At 39.7% G+C, this 16,739-nt stretch overlaps 2 protein-coding genes and 2 non-coding genes across 5 annotated transcripts in view; all 4 read right to left on the reverse strand.

Annotated features, from left to right (window-relative positions):
* Positions 1–8,395, reverse strand: part of cpne7 (copine VII) — a 29,979-nt gene extending 21,584 nt beyond the window's left edge. The window contains exons 1-4 of the mRNA XM_088295926.1: positions 8,022–8,395; positions 6,651–6,891; positions 2,231–2,413; positions 2,049–2,123 (exon numbers count right to left, since the gene is read on the reverse strand). Of these exons, the coding sequence (XP_088152052.1) occupies positions 2,049–2,123; positions 2,231–2,413; positions 6,651–6,824 (432 nt within the window). The 5' untranslated portion in view covers positions 6,825–6,891; positions 8,022–8,395. The remainder of the gene's footprint in view (positions 1–2,048; positions 2,124–2,230; positions 2,414–6,650; positions 6,892–8,021) is intronic.
* A 2,938-nt stretch (positions 8,396–11,333) lies between these two features.
* rpl13 (ribosomal protein L13) lies at positions 11,334–15,279 on the reverse strand. Of its 2 annotated transcripts, none has more exons than XM_088297170.1 (6): positions 15,155–15,279; positions 14,572–14,689; positions 13,104–13,245; positions 12,124–12,297; positions 11,759–11,815; positions 11,334–11,542 (listed from the first exon to the last, which is right to left on the reverse strand). In XM_088297170.1, the coding sequence occupies exons 2-6, from the start codon at positions 14,673–14,675 to the stop codon at positions 11,384–11,386; spliced, it is 636 nt and encodes a 211-aa protein (XP_088153296.1). In that variant the 5' UTR covers positions 14,676–14,689; positions 15,155–15,279; the 3' UTR covers positions 11,334–11,383. The 2 variants fall into 2 exon arrangements, with proteins under 2 accessions (XP_088153296.1, XP_088153297.1); XM_088297171.1 differs by lacking the exon at positions 15,155–15,279 and adding an exon at positions 14,884–15,098.
* Positions 11,626–11,703, reverse strand: LOC148337520 (small nucleolar RNA MBII-202). Its single transcript, XR_015843500.1, has one exon. It is a non-coding gene; the product is annotated as a small nucleolar RNA MBII-202 (small nucleolar RNA).
* LOC148337521 (small nucleolar RNA MBII-202) lies at positions 12,457–12,533 on the reverse strand. The gene has a single exon (XR_015843499.1). It is a non-coding gene; the product is annotated as a small nucleolar RNA MBII-202 (small nucleolar RNA).
* Positions 15,280–16,739: the final 1,460 nt, after the last annotated feature.

The raw sequence follows: 16,739 nt of genomic DNA on the forward strand, positions 1-16,739 counted from the left end.
ACATGAGCTATGCTTGTAAAGAAAATGTCATGCTAAATATGAATTGTCATTTAATATCCTTTGTTCCAAACACTTTTTTATGTTCACTGGCATCTACCATGAACATAAACCTCGAAGCATGGCGACAGGAGACCAGTTCACCCAGTTTAGGACTGGTCGCCAGTCACAAGTTGGCCACATCAACAAGAATCAATTACAGTCCATTTACGTAGCTCCATTTTCCTTCAAAAGAGTTACCATAAAGGCCGTTGTGTGGTAGACTGTGGATAGTGAACCGTTTAATTAAACTTTTTAATTAAAACGGGCTTGCTGGACACTTAAAACAAGACATGGGCGCACTGAACAGCTCCAATTTATGAATGTATCCGTCTTTTAGAGGGATGTAGACGATCCACACGCAGAAAAACGCATTTAATGGGCCATTGGCTAATAGCTGCAGCATTATGGGGGGGGGGGGCATGATTTTTGTGAGAGGTGAGTTCTCTGTGACGTGCGGCGTATTAGCGCAAATTACTAAATATCAAAATTGAATAGCACACACATTATGACTGTCAGAAAAGAAAACATGTCAATCCTTTTGCATGCTAATGAAAAAAAAAAACCTGTGATAAAATATATCACAGGTGTCAGGTGGAATCTTTGTGCTGCACCTCCACAAAATGATCAAGTTTTCAGGAGAGCCAAAAAAAGTTCAACCATTAACATCATCAAAGCGACCATTTTTAGATAAGCTGTTTCAAGAAACTTTAACAAACACTTTATCATATTTGCCGATGTTTCGTCGTCCTTGCGCTGAGCGAGCTGTGCTTGCTGAGTGAAGCGGCGATGATGCCCAGCCAATCCGCTCACAGGATAAACCCACTCGCGCTCTCATTGGTCGAGCTCGCATCCGGGAACCAATCATGCGCTTTGTAGGAGTGCCCGTGATTTTGTAAGAAGCCTCGGAGTCAACTCATCTCTTCGAAACAACGCGTCTTTCAATATGGCTGCCGATGTGGCTGGATTTAGTCTTTTTTTTTTTTTAATTATTATTAATATTTTTGGAAAATCAGTAAAGCACTAAAGCAGCAAAAAATGCATTAGTAGTACTTATAATAATGCATTTTGAGAATCACTGTTCAACAACATTTAGCACCACAAAATTTAGGTGAATGCATCTATCAATTTTAATCTCAGTATGATTTTGACCCTGTGTGGATTAGAGAAAATACCACCATTCCTGTTCAGGGTCACGGGGGAGCAGGAGATTATCCCAGGTGACTCACATCATAGGCAAATTGAAATCTTCTTTGAACATGCACCAGTCAGTTAAAAATAAATAAATAAGCAAGCGGAAAAACATGCAAAGCCCACACGGGTTGCACAAGTCAAGATTCAACCTTAGACCAAGAGGGAGACGTGCTTGCCAAATGTTAAACTTTTGCTAAGATAGTATTTTTAAATCATTGAATAAAATAGAATCGGTTCAAGCCTTGAGAAAAATAAACAAAATAAAACGACTCAAATCAATGTGACATTAAACTTCTAACAACAAAGAGTCATGGTTTATTTAGGTCTTTTTAGAAAAGCCTTCATTTACTTGTGGTGAGTTTAGGATTTATAACGGCTTATTAATAAGAAGAATAAGAAGAATCAGACTGAGAAATTATAATAGGACCGTGATAAACATTCATCAAGACAGTTTTTACAATTTGAAGAGAAGCTAGGTCGTCCAACACTCCGTAGTGTGTGTCTTTCTGTATATTATTTGTCCAGCCGTGGTGTCATAAATGACGGTATTATGAGGGGGATTAATTCAAGTCGGACTAAGTAGGACTTCACTGAAGGACTACGGAGGAAATGCACGGCCCGCCACTGGTGTCGATTAACTACTCAAACAAATTATTAATAAGACCATCAAGTCTAATTTGTGGAGTCATATAAATGATGAGTGACTTTGGGGTTTAAACTGAATGCTGCAACTTTTAAAATGATGCCAAGTTACAGTGAGTCGATCAGCAACAGAAAGTTCTGACAAAGTAATTCAGTTGCAAGTTTAAAGGACTTACCGTGATGGTGGATTTGCCAGCATATTTTCCGTACTTGAGAAGTAGAGGCTTCACCATCTTCTTTTGGGCCACAATCTGCAGAAAGCACAAAATGATTGGCTCAAGTACACATCAAACAAGACCGGTGATTCATGTGACTCGCCAATGATCTGACTCAAGATTTGCATGTAATTCACACGTACCTGACCGAGCGTGCACTCCACCCCACCCAAGAAGTCATCGTCACGCGTCCCGATGCTGTGAGTGCCGTGGATATCGTACACTTCGAATCGTAGCTTCTGAACCTCTTCAAAGTAATAATCCAAGGAGAAAACCTTGGCGAAGACAGGGTGCAAGTTGCTCTTGATCACTTCTGTCCTGTCCAACTGAGAGAAAATGCACGCTGCTGACATTTCATTTTCATCAATCACGACTGAATTGATGTCATTGGTTGACCAAAGGGTCACAACTTTGCAATTATATTCTCACAAAAGAGAAGAGACAAAAATCAAACAAATGTGCTATTATTGAGCTGGACCGCTCTCTTATCACGCTCAGTCAAGAGGAAGATATGAGAGAAGATTGGAGGATTTTGACATTTAATCTGAGTACACAGGCGACGTCCGTGTCAGTCTTTGACTGGTTGACAAGAAAGGCGAGCTCGCTGAGGCGCCATCTGCTCATCCTGTAACATTTTTGCTCTCCCATTGCAGAAATATTTACACATAAAATACAGACTTTCTGGGATGTTTTAGTTGGAAGATATTTATTTTGCTGAATATCTTGTTTTATTTCTCAAGTTTGTATAGTAATTACGCTGTCATTTTGTCAAAAGCATTTGGCCGGGTAAAGAAAATGTTTTAACTAGTGATGGGAAAACGAAGCTTCAAATTTGCTTCACGAACCAGCTGAGGGATTTTTGAGTCTTGTAGATGACACTGCTGGTTTAAATAAAGGGTTTAAAAATGGCAATTCATTGTGCTTTCAGTCGAATGTTGAACAGAGAGTGCCATCTACAGGAGTCCAAAAATACTACAATTGGTTCATGAAGCAAATTTGAAGCTTCATTTACCCATCACTAGTTTTTGCATTCAACGTAATCCAGACACATCATATCAACACTTTATATTTCTATTAATCACTCTAAAAGTCCTATGGAGGATAAGTTCTATACAAAATTCTAACGGGAGTTTGCATGTTTTCCCCATTCTGGAGTGATTTTTCTTCAGGAACTCTGGCTTCATCCGAAATTCAAATAATTGAAGACTACGAATTGCCCATAGGAGTGAATTGTGAGTTGTTTACCATTATGCGCTCTGTGTTTGTATTAGAGGAAACCATCACATGATTCAAAATAAATCACAGCAGCTTTTCCTATAATGTGCCTCAAGGTGCTTTTCATTTGAATTGTGATGATTTCCCTGGGGTGGGTATTAAGAAATATTCATTTGCTCCTGCATCACAGCAACTTAAATTCACATATTTACATCAACAATTACCGTGTTTACTCTTTTTTTTTTCCCAAACTGGGTATGTTTGCGTTAACAATTTTACTTTTTTGATGCAGATTAACAGTTGAGAAGAACCTTATGATGTATAAAATTCCCCAAAATTGGAATTTCATTTGTCATGGTGGGGGTCTGCAAATGCGCCATGACTGCAAAAATCATTTTGTATATTTTTTCACAAGAATATATTTACTAAAAATTATTATATAATTGAGGTACTGTTTGTCCTGCATATCATTTCAAAACTGCAAATGCGGATTAGTCCGTAAACGCAACTACGACATGCCTGCCATCTAGTACAACTTAAAAACGTTTTTCAATATTTTTGGACATTTAATTTTTTTTTTGTTATTCTTGGTTTATCTTAATCTTTATGTCAGAACGGTACAGTCAGAAAGCTACCTTATTCGCTGCCACGGAGCCCATGATGACTGACTTCTGATGTTTAGCGGCAGCAGTAGCCAGCCGACGCTTGTTGCTAGCTAGCTAGCTAGCTATCGTAGCATAAGTCGCAGAGTGATTTGAGCGACGTAGCCCAGCGAGGTTTTTTGGAACATGTCGGCGGTTGACTCTCTGTTTTGCTATTCCATGTGTTTTAATGAGGCGCAAAATGCAGATTTTGCTAGGCAAACTATGATGCGAAAATGCTTTTTTCAAGTCTTGAGTCGAATGTCTAGTCTACTTTCTGTCCGGTGCGCCGGGAGCGTGTACTATAAAATGCCCTCAGTCCACCGGAGCACCCAGAAAGGTGCAGCTCCGCTGCCAAATACCCACACACAGTAAACCAGACTTGCCCTGACACGAAGATGAAGATTTGTCCATTTTTAAGATGAGTGCACCTGCACCGGTTTACGAGCTTTCAGTAAATCTACTATATTCCCTGTCAACCTGAGAATCATGCTTCTGGGTCCTTTTTATCACCCATGTCCCTAAAACTTTAGTTTCATTTTAAACATGGCTTTAACCTGAGCACAAAACCAAGCAAATAGGTGAGGTAGGCAGTAAATAACATAAAACAATAACATAAAATTAATGCAACCAGTGGATGCAAAAAACGAAGAAACACCAGCTAAGACACATCTCTTCATAATTTCTTTCCTCACCATCCTCCTCCTCACTTTGTCCCATCTGGATGGACAGATTTGGGATGAGTTTGATGAGTCTGTTTGTTGATGACAGTTAATCTAGGCAACAGAGGATGGCTCATGCCAGAGAATGGGATGTTTTTGTAGGTATGAAGCCACATCCCTGCCATGGGGGGGGGGAGAAATTTAAGTTCCTTTTAATCAGTTCTTCTTAAAGAGTTTTATCTGGATAGTTTGATCACCAACCAGCCTTGTAGCCTTTGACACGCGTCAACATCTGTTTTTTGAACACATTCATTAGTATGGACACATGAAGGTTGTTTACATGCACACATCTGCTGGTTGGCAACGAATCAAAATGAAAATTTCATCTGGAAATCAACCAAAGGAAAAGTGAGTGGTCTCTAGTTAAAGAAACACGGTGATGAAAGATGCGGTGGGCGTAAAAAGTCTACACACCCCTGTTCAAATGCCAAGTTTTCCGAGATTAAAAAAAAATTATAATAAAAAAGAGCCGAGAAGATTATTGCTCATCACCAAACGAACACTATATCTACAGTGAAGCATGGTGGTGACAGCATCATGTTATTTTTCTCGAGATGGAAATAGGGCCTTAGTCATGGTGTAGATAATTACAAACGGTTCAAAATAACAGTCAATGTTAGCACAAAATCTTCGTGCTTCTGTCAGGAAAAGTCTACGACAAAGTAGAACCGTTAATAAGAGGCATGTGGCAGGTGTTCGCTGATTCCCATTTAACATGATTTTGAATGTGACAAAGCCACGCCCCAGAGTTATGTTAGGGGGTGTACACTTATGCTACCACATTATCTCACTCGTTTATTTTTACTTCCTCACTTGAAAATATTTTTTTCGGTTGTTGGTTTTAAGCAAAACTAATGGTTGGAAAAAAAAAAAAGTTTTGAAATGATTAATCTTGGTCTCACTTTTTAATATCAGAAAAACCCGGCATTTGAATGTGTAGACTTTTTATATTCTGCTGTGTTCATGCCACACTGAACTCAGGTCAGTTACCCCATCTGACAAGCGTGTCTCAGATTACAGCCAGAAAAATCCATATCTGTCATCATTACCGCCTGCCAAGTGTTTTTTTTCCCCATCACGCTGTCAAAAAGTATCTAAATACAATACATTAATATGCAGTGAGTTAAAGTCACAATTATGAGATCCAATTTCTCTTAAAATGTTTTTTTTTATATATATATGAATGCCACGTTGATTTACTTGTGACAGAATAACCTCATTGCTTTTGGCATTTGCCCAAGACTTAACACGGGAAATGACAGACTAGCCTCCTACACTCTGAATCAACCTGGGAGCAGTCCAAGAAAATAAACGTTCAAGCTGGAGCACAACTCGAGCGCTCTGCACATTAACACGTCCACTTATCTCGAACAACACGCTTCGAAAGAAATGGGAAAAAAAATTGAGCGGTAGAACCTGAACTAAGCCGCGCAGAAAACAACAACCAACAATGGAAAATTCTGAGTATTCAATTAACATAAAATTCTTTTTTTTTTTTTTTATGTGGGAGGTAGCACGGGAAGAACACGCAAACTAAGCCGAGATTCAAATGGGGAACATCCACCACCATTATTCTAATGTGCTGGTGAGCCAGAGAAAACTTCAATTTAGGCTACAGTATATAATAGTGCCTTGTTGAGGTATGAAAATTAGTGATGTATAAATGAAGCTTCAAATCTGCTTCATGAACCAGTTGTAGTATTTTTGGACTCCTCTAGAGGGCACTCCCTGTTCAGCATTGTGCTGAAAGCACAATGAATTGCCAATTTTAAACCCTTTATTTAAAGCAACAGTGCCATCTAGAGGACTCAAAAATACAGCAGCTGGTTCATGAAGCAAATTTGAAGCTTCATTTTCCCATCACTAATGAAAAAAAATAGTTTTTTGGGGGGGAGTGGTTTGGTTCTGCAACAGATTAATGTAACATTTAGAGAGTTTTCACTATCCCACACACTATTGACATAAAAAAAGAAAAAGTGTCTCACCTCTGTCCACTGTCCGTTGGTCTGCACCATGAGCATCACACAAGGGTCTGACTTATTCAGAGTGTCTCGGTCCAGTAGAGCTTTACAAGACACCCGCAGCTCTACTTTGGACACACAGGTCGCCAGACCACCGAGACTAGTGGCGGGGGAGATGGCCTCCTGAATGTCATTCATTCTGGCCCGGGGACGAAGAGGAGCAGCCGAGCAGCAAACAAGTAGTAGGAGATGATGTGCTCTGTAACTGTGAGGGAAGAGAACAGGAAGTGGTTTGGTAAAGGATGCTGACAGGAGACAACTTAGCAGAGATTGCCATTTGGTCCCAAAGGGGACTTTTGTGGGCCGTATTAATTCACTTCTGATCATGGATGGTTGGAATTGGGCTTTTAGGGACTACATGGACACAGTGACACTCACATTCATACATATGCACAATAATTTAGCAATACACGTTCTGGACAGTGAGAAGAAGCCGAAGAAAAGTCACACAGGCACAGGAAGAACATGCAAACTCCATACAGACCCGAAACTGGAACCCAAGGCAACAGTTCTAACCACAGCTTTATTGTGCTGCTTGACAACTTTTTACATGCAAATTTATATTCATTCATTAATACTCACACCACAACTCTGAATTAAATATGGCAAACATGTGGCAAACAAGAAGTAGCATGTTTTTTTTTTCCAGCCACAAGACCATCTGCTGGATCTCAGTGGTGCACTTGTGTGTGCGTGCGCGTGTACGCATATATATATATGTATATATATATATATATATATATATATATATATATATATATATATATATATATATATATATATATATATATATATACATATATACATATATACATATATATATACATATATATATATATATATATATATTATAATATATATTATATATATATAAATTAATATATATAATTAATACGGCCCACAAAAGTCCCCTATATATATAAATATATATATATAAATATATATATATATAAATATATATATATATACATATATATATATATATATATATATGCATACATTTCATATATATTGTTACTATCTGCTGCCCTTTAAATGTAACATAGCAACAGGTAGAGACAATTAGCCACTAAAACTGCAACTGCATATATTTGCTGGTGCAGCACCAGGGACAGTGCCTGAAACCAAATTGTGACCCAAAAACGATTCAGAGGAGCTTTGCAAAATGCACAATTAACCCAGTGCAACTGCTTCAGAAAGACTGGGAAGCAATACCGAGTGGGTCAAACAGAACTTATATAAAAAAAATTAAAAAAAAACTCAACATCCGCCACTCTGCTTACAACATATGACAAAAGAAAATTCTAGTAAAAACATTGAAAGATGTCTACTTACTTATTTGACCAAGAACTCAAAGACGCAGGCTCCTCATTCCCTCAGTGAAACACATTGATGTCACTCTTCACTCTTTATTTACTCTTCTGTCGAGCACCACTTTTGGATGCGCTCCCTTAAAGCAGCAGCTTCCTTTGCCTTCCTCATTGGTCGCCACGGTGTGTGGAAAAAAATGGAGAAAAAGAGATGGAGAGAGAGAGAGAGAGAGAGAGAGACAGAGCGCGCAAGAGAGGCAGGGCTTGTTCCCTTCCACTCAGTGAGTTGGAGGCTGAAAACAAACCCGCTTGCTTGGTAAAACAAATGAGATATGCAAATTTACATTTAAGTATTAAAATATGAAGACAGGAGCCATTCATGCTGCGACTCCGAAAAATCTACCGCAAATGAATAATCCGAGCCCTCCACAACCTCACTTGACGTGAAGGGTTATCTGTAGGATATGCTAATGAGACTTGACCGTGTTGCTTTTACACCGACAAAATCCATGCCGAGGCCATGCATAATTATGCTGATATCGAGTGAAGATATCACGTTTCACAGACAATTTCTTAGGGTGAAGGAAAATCCATTTGAAAGGGTTCACCAGTTCCAGTACATTAGCGATATCGTGATACTATCAAAAATCTGCTGGAAATGCCAGAACAGCACATAAACCCAGACGTTTTTGAATCGACACGGACAAAACTATTAGCATGACTGCGATAAAAATCACCTGCCAGTTGCATCGCTGCCCAAGTAGAGTTTCAGTTGCATTTGACTTTGTCACTGTTTCAAGCAGTGCATTTCACACGTCGGCCTTCAGTGAAGTCCGACTTCGCCCGAATTGAATAAACCCCCCCCTCATAATACCATCATTTATGACACCACGAAATAATGGCAAAACAATATACAGAAACACACTTACACACTACTGAGTGTTGGACGATCTAGCTTCTCTTGAAAGGTCCGTCTTGAAAATTTCGAACGGTCGCCAGTTACGACTTCCAGGTGTGTTGATTCCGCATAGCGCTGCCCCCTCATGAGTGAGTATCCAATCACAAGCCGCGTTCATCACCTTCAACGTAAGGCCAGCAAGTAGGCCTTGTCGTCATCAACTCGTGATCTGATTGGCTATCGCAACTGTCTATCAACTGTATGAGCCCCAACACTTACACAGAAGAGACGCCCGCACGATTGTATCTGAAAGCCTCGTGAGAATAGTGCTACTGATATCATGAAATCTGCCTAGCAACACGAGCGAGCTGAATTCTGATTGGATAAAAACTCTCACCTAAAAATACAACACTAGGATATGATATGACATCAATGTGACGAATATGGTCATGATTTCTTGATTATGTTAGACCAGCAGAGTAGGCCTTGACTGCCCACCACTGGTTTCAAAAGACCCCCGTGACAACCTGTGCAAATGCGGTGAGAGATGAGAGAAAGACGCCACTTTTTGAGACGTTGCTATGTGGTGCCGAAGGTGACCAAAGACCGAATAAGAAAGTGGCTGCAAATTGAGACCAAACCACAATTTGGAGATGTGTCACTCAAGTCAGCGTGTGGTGTTGATGAGAAAGTGGAGGCGTAATTGAAAGCACTTTCAAACAAATCCTATTTTCGGTGGCCTTGTGCGGAGAACATGTTTGTTTTCTTTGAGTGTTCGTCTTGAGCGCAGTAGGCAGCGCCATTGGCTGCATTCTGCCAATTAGTCAAATAAAAACATGCTGCTTCTGGAAGCTTTTTTTTTTAAACAATCCAAACACTATGCTGACACTTTTTCCTGAAATAGCACTTAGGTTTTGTCATGTTTTTAAAAGTCGTAACCACAAAGTGCAAAATATTTTGCGCATTGTTTTAATTTCCTGATATTTGATTTAATTATATTTAGCGTAACTGTATATTTTTTATAATGTACAATATCATAACATGCTGTTTTTCTGAAAAAATAAAGCATTAAAACATGTTTGTTGTTTTTGGAGTGTAACGGATTAATGGTGTTTTCATTCATTTCAATGGGAAAAGATGATTTGAGTACTGAGCATGGTTACAGAATGAATAAAATGTGTATCTAATAATATTATTAATTAATAAAATTACACACAAAACAGGTTAAAATGTCACAAGTAAAATTTAGCATCCTACATTTTGTAAATTACAAATGACATTTTTGGGGGGGGAAACAAAAATTTAAATGAAATAAAAACTAATTAGAAAGAAAAATCCTGAACTATTTAGAACCCTGGCACACATACAGCTTTGCATGGCTGCCTCTTCGTTAAGCGAAGCGTCAGCTTGGAGGCACACACCTGGGCCCAGCAGAAATGAGGCCCATCACAGAATGTTCTCCGCTCTTACACATGCTCTCATCAATGCACACATCCACCAAGCAGTTTCACACCCTTCTTGTCACTCTCGCAACCTCGTGTGTCTAATGTTGCGTTTGACTGGCACCCCGGGCTCAAATGGCATATATAAACGTCAATGTTTGGAATTAAAAGACTAGATTGAGGCCAATGTTTCACATAATGGATGAACAAAGGGCTAATGAGATGTAAATGGCGGCAATCCTTTCGGGTTGGGTTTCACCGGGACACTACCAAGCTCATTTTCCTTCCAGACGTGATCATATAGCATTCCTGACCTACAAATAGATTTTCGAGACACCCAAGACGGGATTGAATTGAATTCGACACCACTCAAGAAACCTCGGTGGGTTGCTGCACAGAAGGAATTCTGATGTCGACATAGATTGACCATGACTCGACATTTGTTGTTCACAGATGAGTCCATGTTCTCACACGCACGGCACGGCGTCACATTTGAGTACACGCGCATGAGCAAATATTCTCCCAATAGATGATAATCCGTCAATTGACAACGTCAGATATGGTCTTGAACGAACGTGAGGGACATCTTTAATTTGGTACAGCACGTGTGCTTGGGAATGTGATGCTAAAATCATAAATACGACTAGAAACCCTTGAGCAATTCGACAAGTTGTTCTCATTTAGCGGTCAGTACTTTTCTTGGCCGTAGTGTCCTGTCACTTGCAGTTCCTTACTAGTTTGTGAATCTCATGCAAAGCACCTCTGGAAGCAAGGAACATTGTGACTCTTGCGCCATCTACTGGCTACAAACAAGTGTTGCAATTAATCTATTTTTTCCAAGACCATTTAATGGTTGTGATTTCGGTTTTAGAGCACTTTGGTGCAGTCCACAGGAACTTGTACAGATGCTGAGAAACCAACTGTGTCAGCTGAAAAGAGTCCAGGACCTTAAAAAAATATCTGGCATCTGGAAAGACCTCAATCACGACGCTTTCAATTTCATCTTTTTCCAACACTTTATTTTGCAAAGTTACAAAGTAACAACTTTTACTTTTTCTTCTCCACATCCTGCTCAGCGGCCTCTTTAGCTCTCTTGGCACGGATACCAAAGAGACGGGCGTGAGCACGGGCCATGCGCAGGCTGGCGAAAGCCTTGAAGTTCTTCTCATCTTCAGAGATAACCCGGGGCTTCTCCTTCTTGCGTTTCTGGAAGGACAAAAAATACAAATATTTAAAAAAAAAACTATCAACACCTGCAAAAGGACCATGCTCAAGTTCAAACTTTGTGTGTGGAAAAGCAGTCATCAGAAAAAGGGGTTCAAAAGTATCATCAATTAAATACAGAGATTCCGGAGAAATTGTCGTCACTTGACTACAAGATTGTCGTTCTTATTCTATAGGATCCAAACGGTGCAAACTCACATCTTTGATGGGCATCAGTGGGCCTTTGAGCTGCGTGGCCATCTTAAGTTCCTCCTCCTGAACACGTACACACACACACACACACACGTGTCACCACTACACCAAGAAAATTACATCCAACAACCTCTGTAAATTTTTCAAACTTTTTTGTGTGGAAACTAAAACTTTGTGCCATACATTCAGTACCCACACCCAATTTGGTTCCTCATTATAAAGTACAGTGATGCATTTCACCTCAAACATGTGTCAGAATGTTTATCCTTATTTTTAAGTTGCTTTTGCAGCTTAAAAAAAAAAAAATTTTTTGACACAGGTGTCAGCTGAATAACCGCGATAGAAGCCTTCACGCCACATGAGGAACTCACATTGCTGTCTCCCTTCCTAGGAGCAGAAGCCTTCCTGGGGAACAGGATCAATTTGGACTGGTACTCTTTGAGGCGCTGCACGTTGGCCTGAAGCGATTCCGTCGACTTGTTACGACGACGCGGATCCACAGCGATTCCGATGGTGCGGGCGGTCTTTTTATGGATACCGGCAGCCTACGAAGTGGAGCATGGCGCAGGAAGAACATTTCAAATCTGTCAGGTGTAGACCGTATTGTCACGTCCCTCAAGCGCACCGTATTAAAAGGCGTTGTCTCATTTATGCGTGCAGTGTCTGAATTCAAGTCATTCATAAAGCACATAATTATTTATTTGGGACAGAAAACATTCATCAGAAAAAAGGGTTCAATGCATTCATCAAGAAAATACAGAAATTCCGGAGATTGTCATCATCTGACTGCTCAATTACAGTATGAGATTCAAAGGCAATTTTTTTTTTTAATAAGACGAAGCTGCACTTTTAAACATTCATGTATATGGTCTGTTATTTCGGAATGACAGTTAAAAAATGCTTTGATGTTCCAAAATGAACCACGACAATATCTATCCTTAAATTAAAAATAAAATGGTGTTTTTAGAACCAATATCAATTGTGGCATTTTATGCGGTGATCTGTGCACTAGAATGCGACGGAAATCATGTGTAGGTATAGCGGCGCATACTGTTATACATGCTGTATAAGACAAATCTGACAATTACTACGAATATAAATTTCTGTTACTCCATTTAATTGCATAGCTTGATCTACTGACACAGCGTATCGGGAATAAGAAGTGAATGTTTCGTTTTTTTTTGTTTTGTTGGTGATCACTCACAATGCCACTTTTGCACATTTGGTTTAAGCAAAATTGATTAAATGGGCATTATTTCAAATATTAGGGGCATCCCTTAGTATTTCAGCGTCATTTGAAACCGATTAACTGTGACAAGATGTTTTGAGACACAAAATCCCTGTCAATTACCTTGAGCTCCTCCAGGGTGAAACCCCGTCCGGTACGGACCCGAGTGTGGTATCTGATGGTGGGACATCTGACTTGCGGCCTCAGTGGACCCGCGACAGGACGGGGAGCGATGCGACGGGCTTTAGCATGGCGAGCCTTTCGCCTGACCAAAGATAAGTCAATTAAATTTTCATAAACCATAAAATGGTGCATTTCACCACACAGACGTACACTGCTGCATTTACATTTGCTTTGAATACAAATAGTTGTCCCCAATAGTTGCAGAGGACACATTGTGCCACCGTAAACAAAAATGTGAGCAAAGATATACTGCCAAAATGAGTCGGTCACAAAAAGGGGTTTGCTCTATAAGGGAAAAAAAATATTTATTTTATGCTGAATGCCAAATATCTGCATGTAATTTTTCATACACAGTATAGGACAGACACTCTTGCAAGGTCCAAAAGTTAAAGATGTGCGACAGAGGCTACACAGAGGATTGTTCAGTAAATGTAGGCACAGTACAATAGAAAAAGAACTAATGCAAGAATGGCGGAAAACCTAGAAAAACAAATCAAGTTTCAAGAATTTCCACTCGAAAGTGTGGAGACGCTTCACTTTTTACGAGACCGGTGACGGGAGAACACTGGATAAAGAGTATGCAATCTGCAAGAACTTCCTTGCAAGGGTAAAATATAACATCAACACTACGAATATGCAAAGCCACCTCGTTCGCTATCACGGTTACTACTCGCAAATGATAAAAAAAAAAGTCGAACCAAGACAGCCGACAATCACTACTGCTTATAAAGCAAAGTTTCCCTTTGGTGTGCTCTTACGTCTGAGCATGTTGTTCAGTTAGTGTTCCTCAAGAAGAATATGATTTGATGTTTCCACTGGGCGGGTTAACGTAAAGCACTTTGATGACAGTTGATACTGAGATTTCAGGTTCAGAAAGCAGTGCAGTGCCTTGGTTTACATAAAACATGTTATTAATGTTTGTGCACTTTAATTCGTCCAGCGGCAGTGAGGTACTTTGCAAATGCACCTCTCTTTGTACTTTGTACACGCATTGACATTGAAAAAAGAAATTTGATGTTTTAATTTTTATGGCCATTTTTTTAAACTTTTTTAGTCACATATCCCGCGATATATTGGCGAAGAGATTTCCAATGATATATTGAATATCGTAGACATTGTGTATTGTGATATCGTTATCGATGCCACATATCGTCACAGTATCGAATCGTGAGTTACCCGTATCGTCCCATCCCTACAATACATACTGCCTTAAAAAAAAAATCAAACACGCATCAGATTTATTACAGTTTGCAGAACTTTTAAGACCAAAACCATTAACTAAGGTCATCTTGCTTCATGTAACATGCATTGACAATCACTTTCGAAAAGCCTAGGAGAAACATAAAATAAATATCAACACGTATGACAACTCAGCGTAGCATCATGCCCGCTGACAACATGCACTCACCTACGGAGCTTCCTGGCTGGCTGGTTGAACCAAGTCCGAACCCTTTTTTGCCAGTCTTTATGAAAATGGGGATTCAAGATCATTCCATTGCGGCTGGGGGCCATGGCTGCCTACTTCCCTGAAACACAACGAAAGTCACAGACATGAGAGTGGTTCCATGCTGGCACGGTACCATCAGGCATCAGCACCAAGCAATGGCTGACAGATAGCCAGTTAGCCAGGCTAGCGTTAGGTCTCTAGAAGAACGACATGGTTGATATACTACTTTAACAAGTACGCTTGGTAAGGAATTTCAGCCTTGTATGCCCTTACTTGCTCACACGCTCGTTCGTTTATTAAAAAGGCAATGTCTTTAATTTATAAATGTTAGCAGCAACGCTGGCAGTCACGCTACTGCCAGTGGACATCGCTATGAAAACAGCCGCTTTAGAGACCTCTACTATAAGAATCTTTGTCCATATTGACCTAAACTCAAAGGTGACAAACAGCACTACTGCGTGGAACACATTGAACTTAGAAAGGGTATTTCTTTGCAACGGATTGCACGAGATTCTACTAAAATATGTAGAAGATATTTTCGTACCTACAAGGGAGGAAAATGGCCGAAAGGTAAAAGGAAGAAGATTGCTGGTGGATTGTGGGATATGCGTCAACCAGCCAATCAGCGAACGCTAGTGTACTCAAAGATCGTATAGAGCACCAAGATAGTACCCACCTACGATTGTTTGGACACGTAAAACACGTATTTTGAATATAAATCCAAAGAGTCCAACTTGAAACAAATATAACTGCATATTGCCCCTTTCGTTGCTTAGTAACCTCAGTTTGGCCATTATTACGTTGCACTTTGAAGCTGTTTAGTCTATTTGGCCGCTAGATGTAGACTTTTAACGCCCTATCAGCATGGGTGCGAAAGTTTGCACATTATATGAACTGAAACATTGTTTCCCGGACGGACTGACCTCTAGTCACTCGAGGTCAGTCCGTCCGGGTCTAGTGAGTGTCACAAAGCAATGCAGAAGATAACAGCAGTTATCATCACACACTTGGCCAGCATGACAGGCGAAGGGGCAGCGAACCTGCACTGCATGAGTGGAGGAGAAGCGAAATCTTCTAATGTAGTGACAAATGTTAGGAAACTAAAATTACGCAAAGAAAAGTGCATTTATGGAACAGTTTGGTGAACTCCTGTCAGTCATTTGTATTGTCTACAACATTTTGGTCATAACCGGAGTCGACATTCATATTGACTGTAACACAAATTAATATTCTAAGAACTCGCCGTTGCACTGGAACACAACGTTAAATTTACAACAAAAGGCATGGCTGTGTCACCAACTGTGACTACAGACTCAATTGAACTTCTGGTTAAAGGGATCATCCAGCCAAGCTCAATTTATGTATTATTTTATCATGAAACTTATTATTAAACGTATTATTTCAATATTATCAATTTATTTGGGAGAAATCACTGATCACAATTTGACCATTCATTGATTGTAAAAACGTCGCTATTGATGTCAACATAGCAGAACCATCCGGATATCACAGTTTCATTCATAAGCATTAGCTTGACTTACTTTTTTTCCAGCAAGGCCACTCAGGTACGACGCCTACAGCACTCGTTCAGAAATGACGGGTCTAGTGCAGTCACATTTGGCAGTTGAGTTGGCCTCCCAACTGGAACTTTTGGGTTCAGAATTTTTCCCAGTCTGTCCATCCGTTTTCTGAACTGCATATCCTGACTATGGTCATGCGCAGGTGTGCTTTTCAATTTTAAAATTTCACAAATGCATGAGAACCGGGGTTGTTGTGAAGCTCGTTATCCAACATTGGCTAATGCTAGCACACATATGAAAAGCCTTGGGCTGAACATTAGCATTTGCGTGAACCTTCAATCAACATATGACAATAAATGGTGGAGTACAGAACCTGGCAATATATTCTTTATCCTCTGCGAAGAATCACTATTATTACTGTTATGGAGTTGATCACTCATCTCTCTCCAAGTTTATGTATGTCGTTCTTATTCAACTTACTGAGAATTTGTGACAAAAAATATTGATTTTTTTTTAGTTCAATTTGAGTCTTTATCATATGAGTGTCAAGTATAGTATAGAGTGCTATTTTTCACATTGAGATACATTTTGGGGTTGGAAAGGATTAAC

Source organism: Idiotropiscis lumnitzeri, chromosome 5 (assembly GCF_059441095.1).
Source record: "Idiotropiscis lumnitzeri isolate Australia: NSW breed Sydney's pygmy pipehorse chromosome 5, RoL_Ilum_1.0, whole genome shotgun sequence".
NCBI classification, from domain to species: Eukaryota; Metazoa; Chordata; class Actinopteri; order Syngnathiformes; family Syngnathidae; genus Idiotropiscis; species Idiotropiscis lumnitzeri.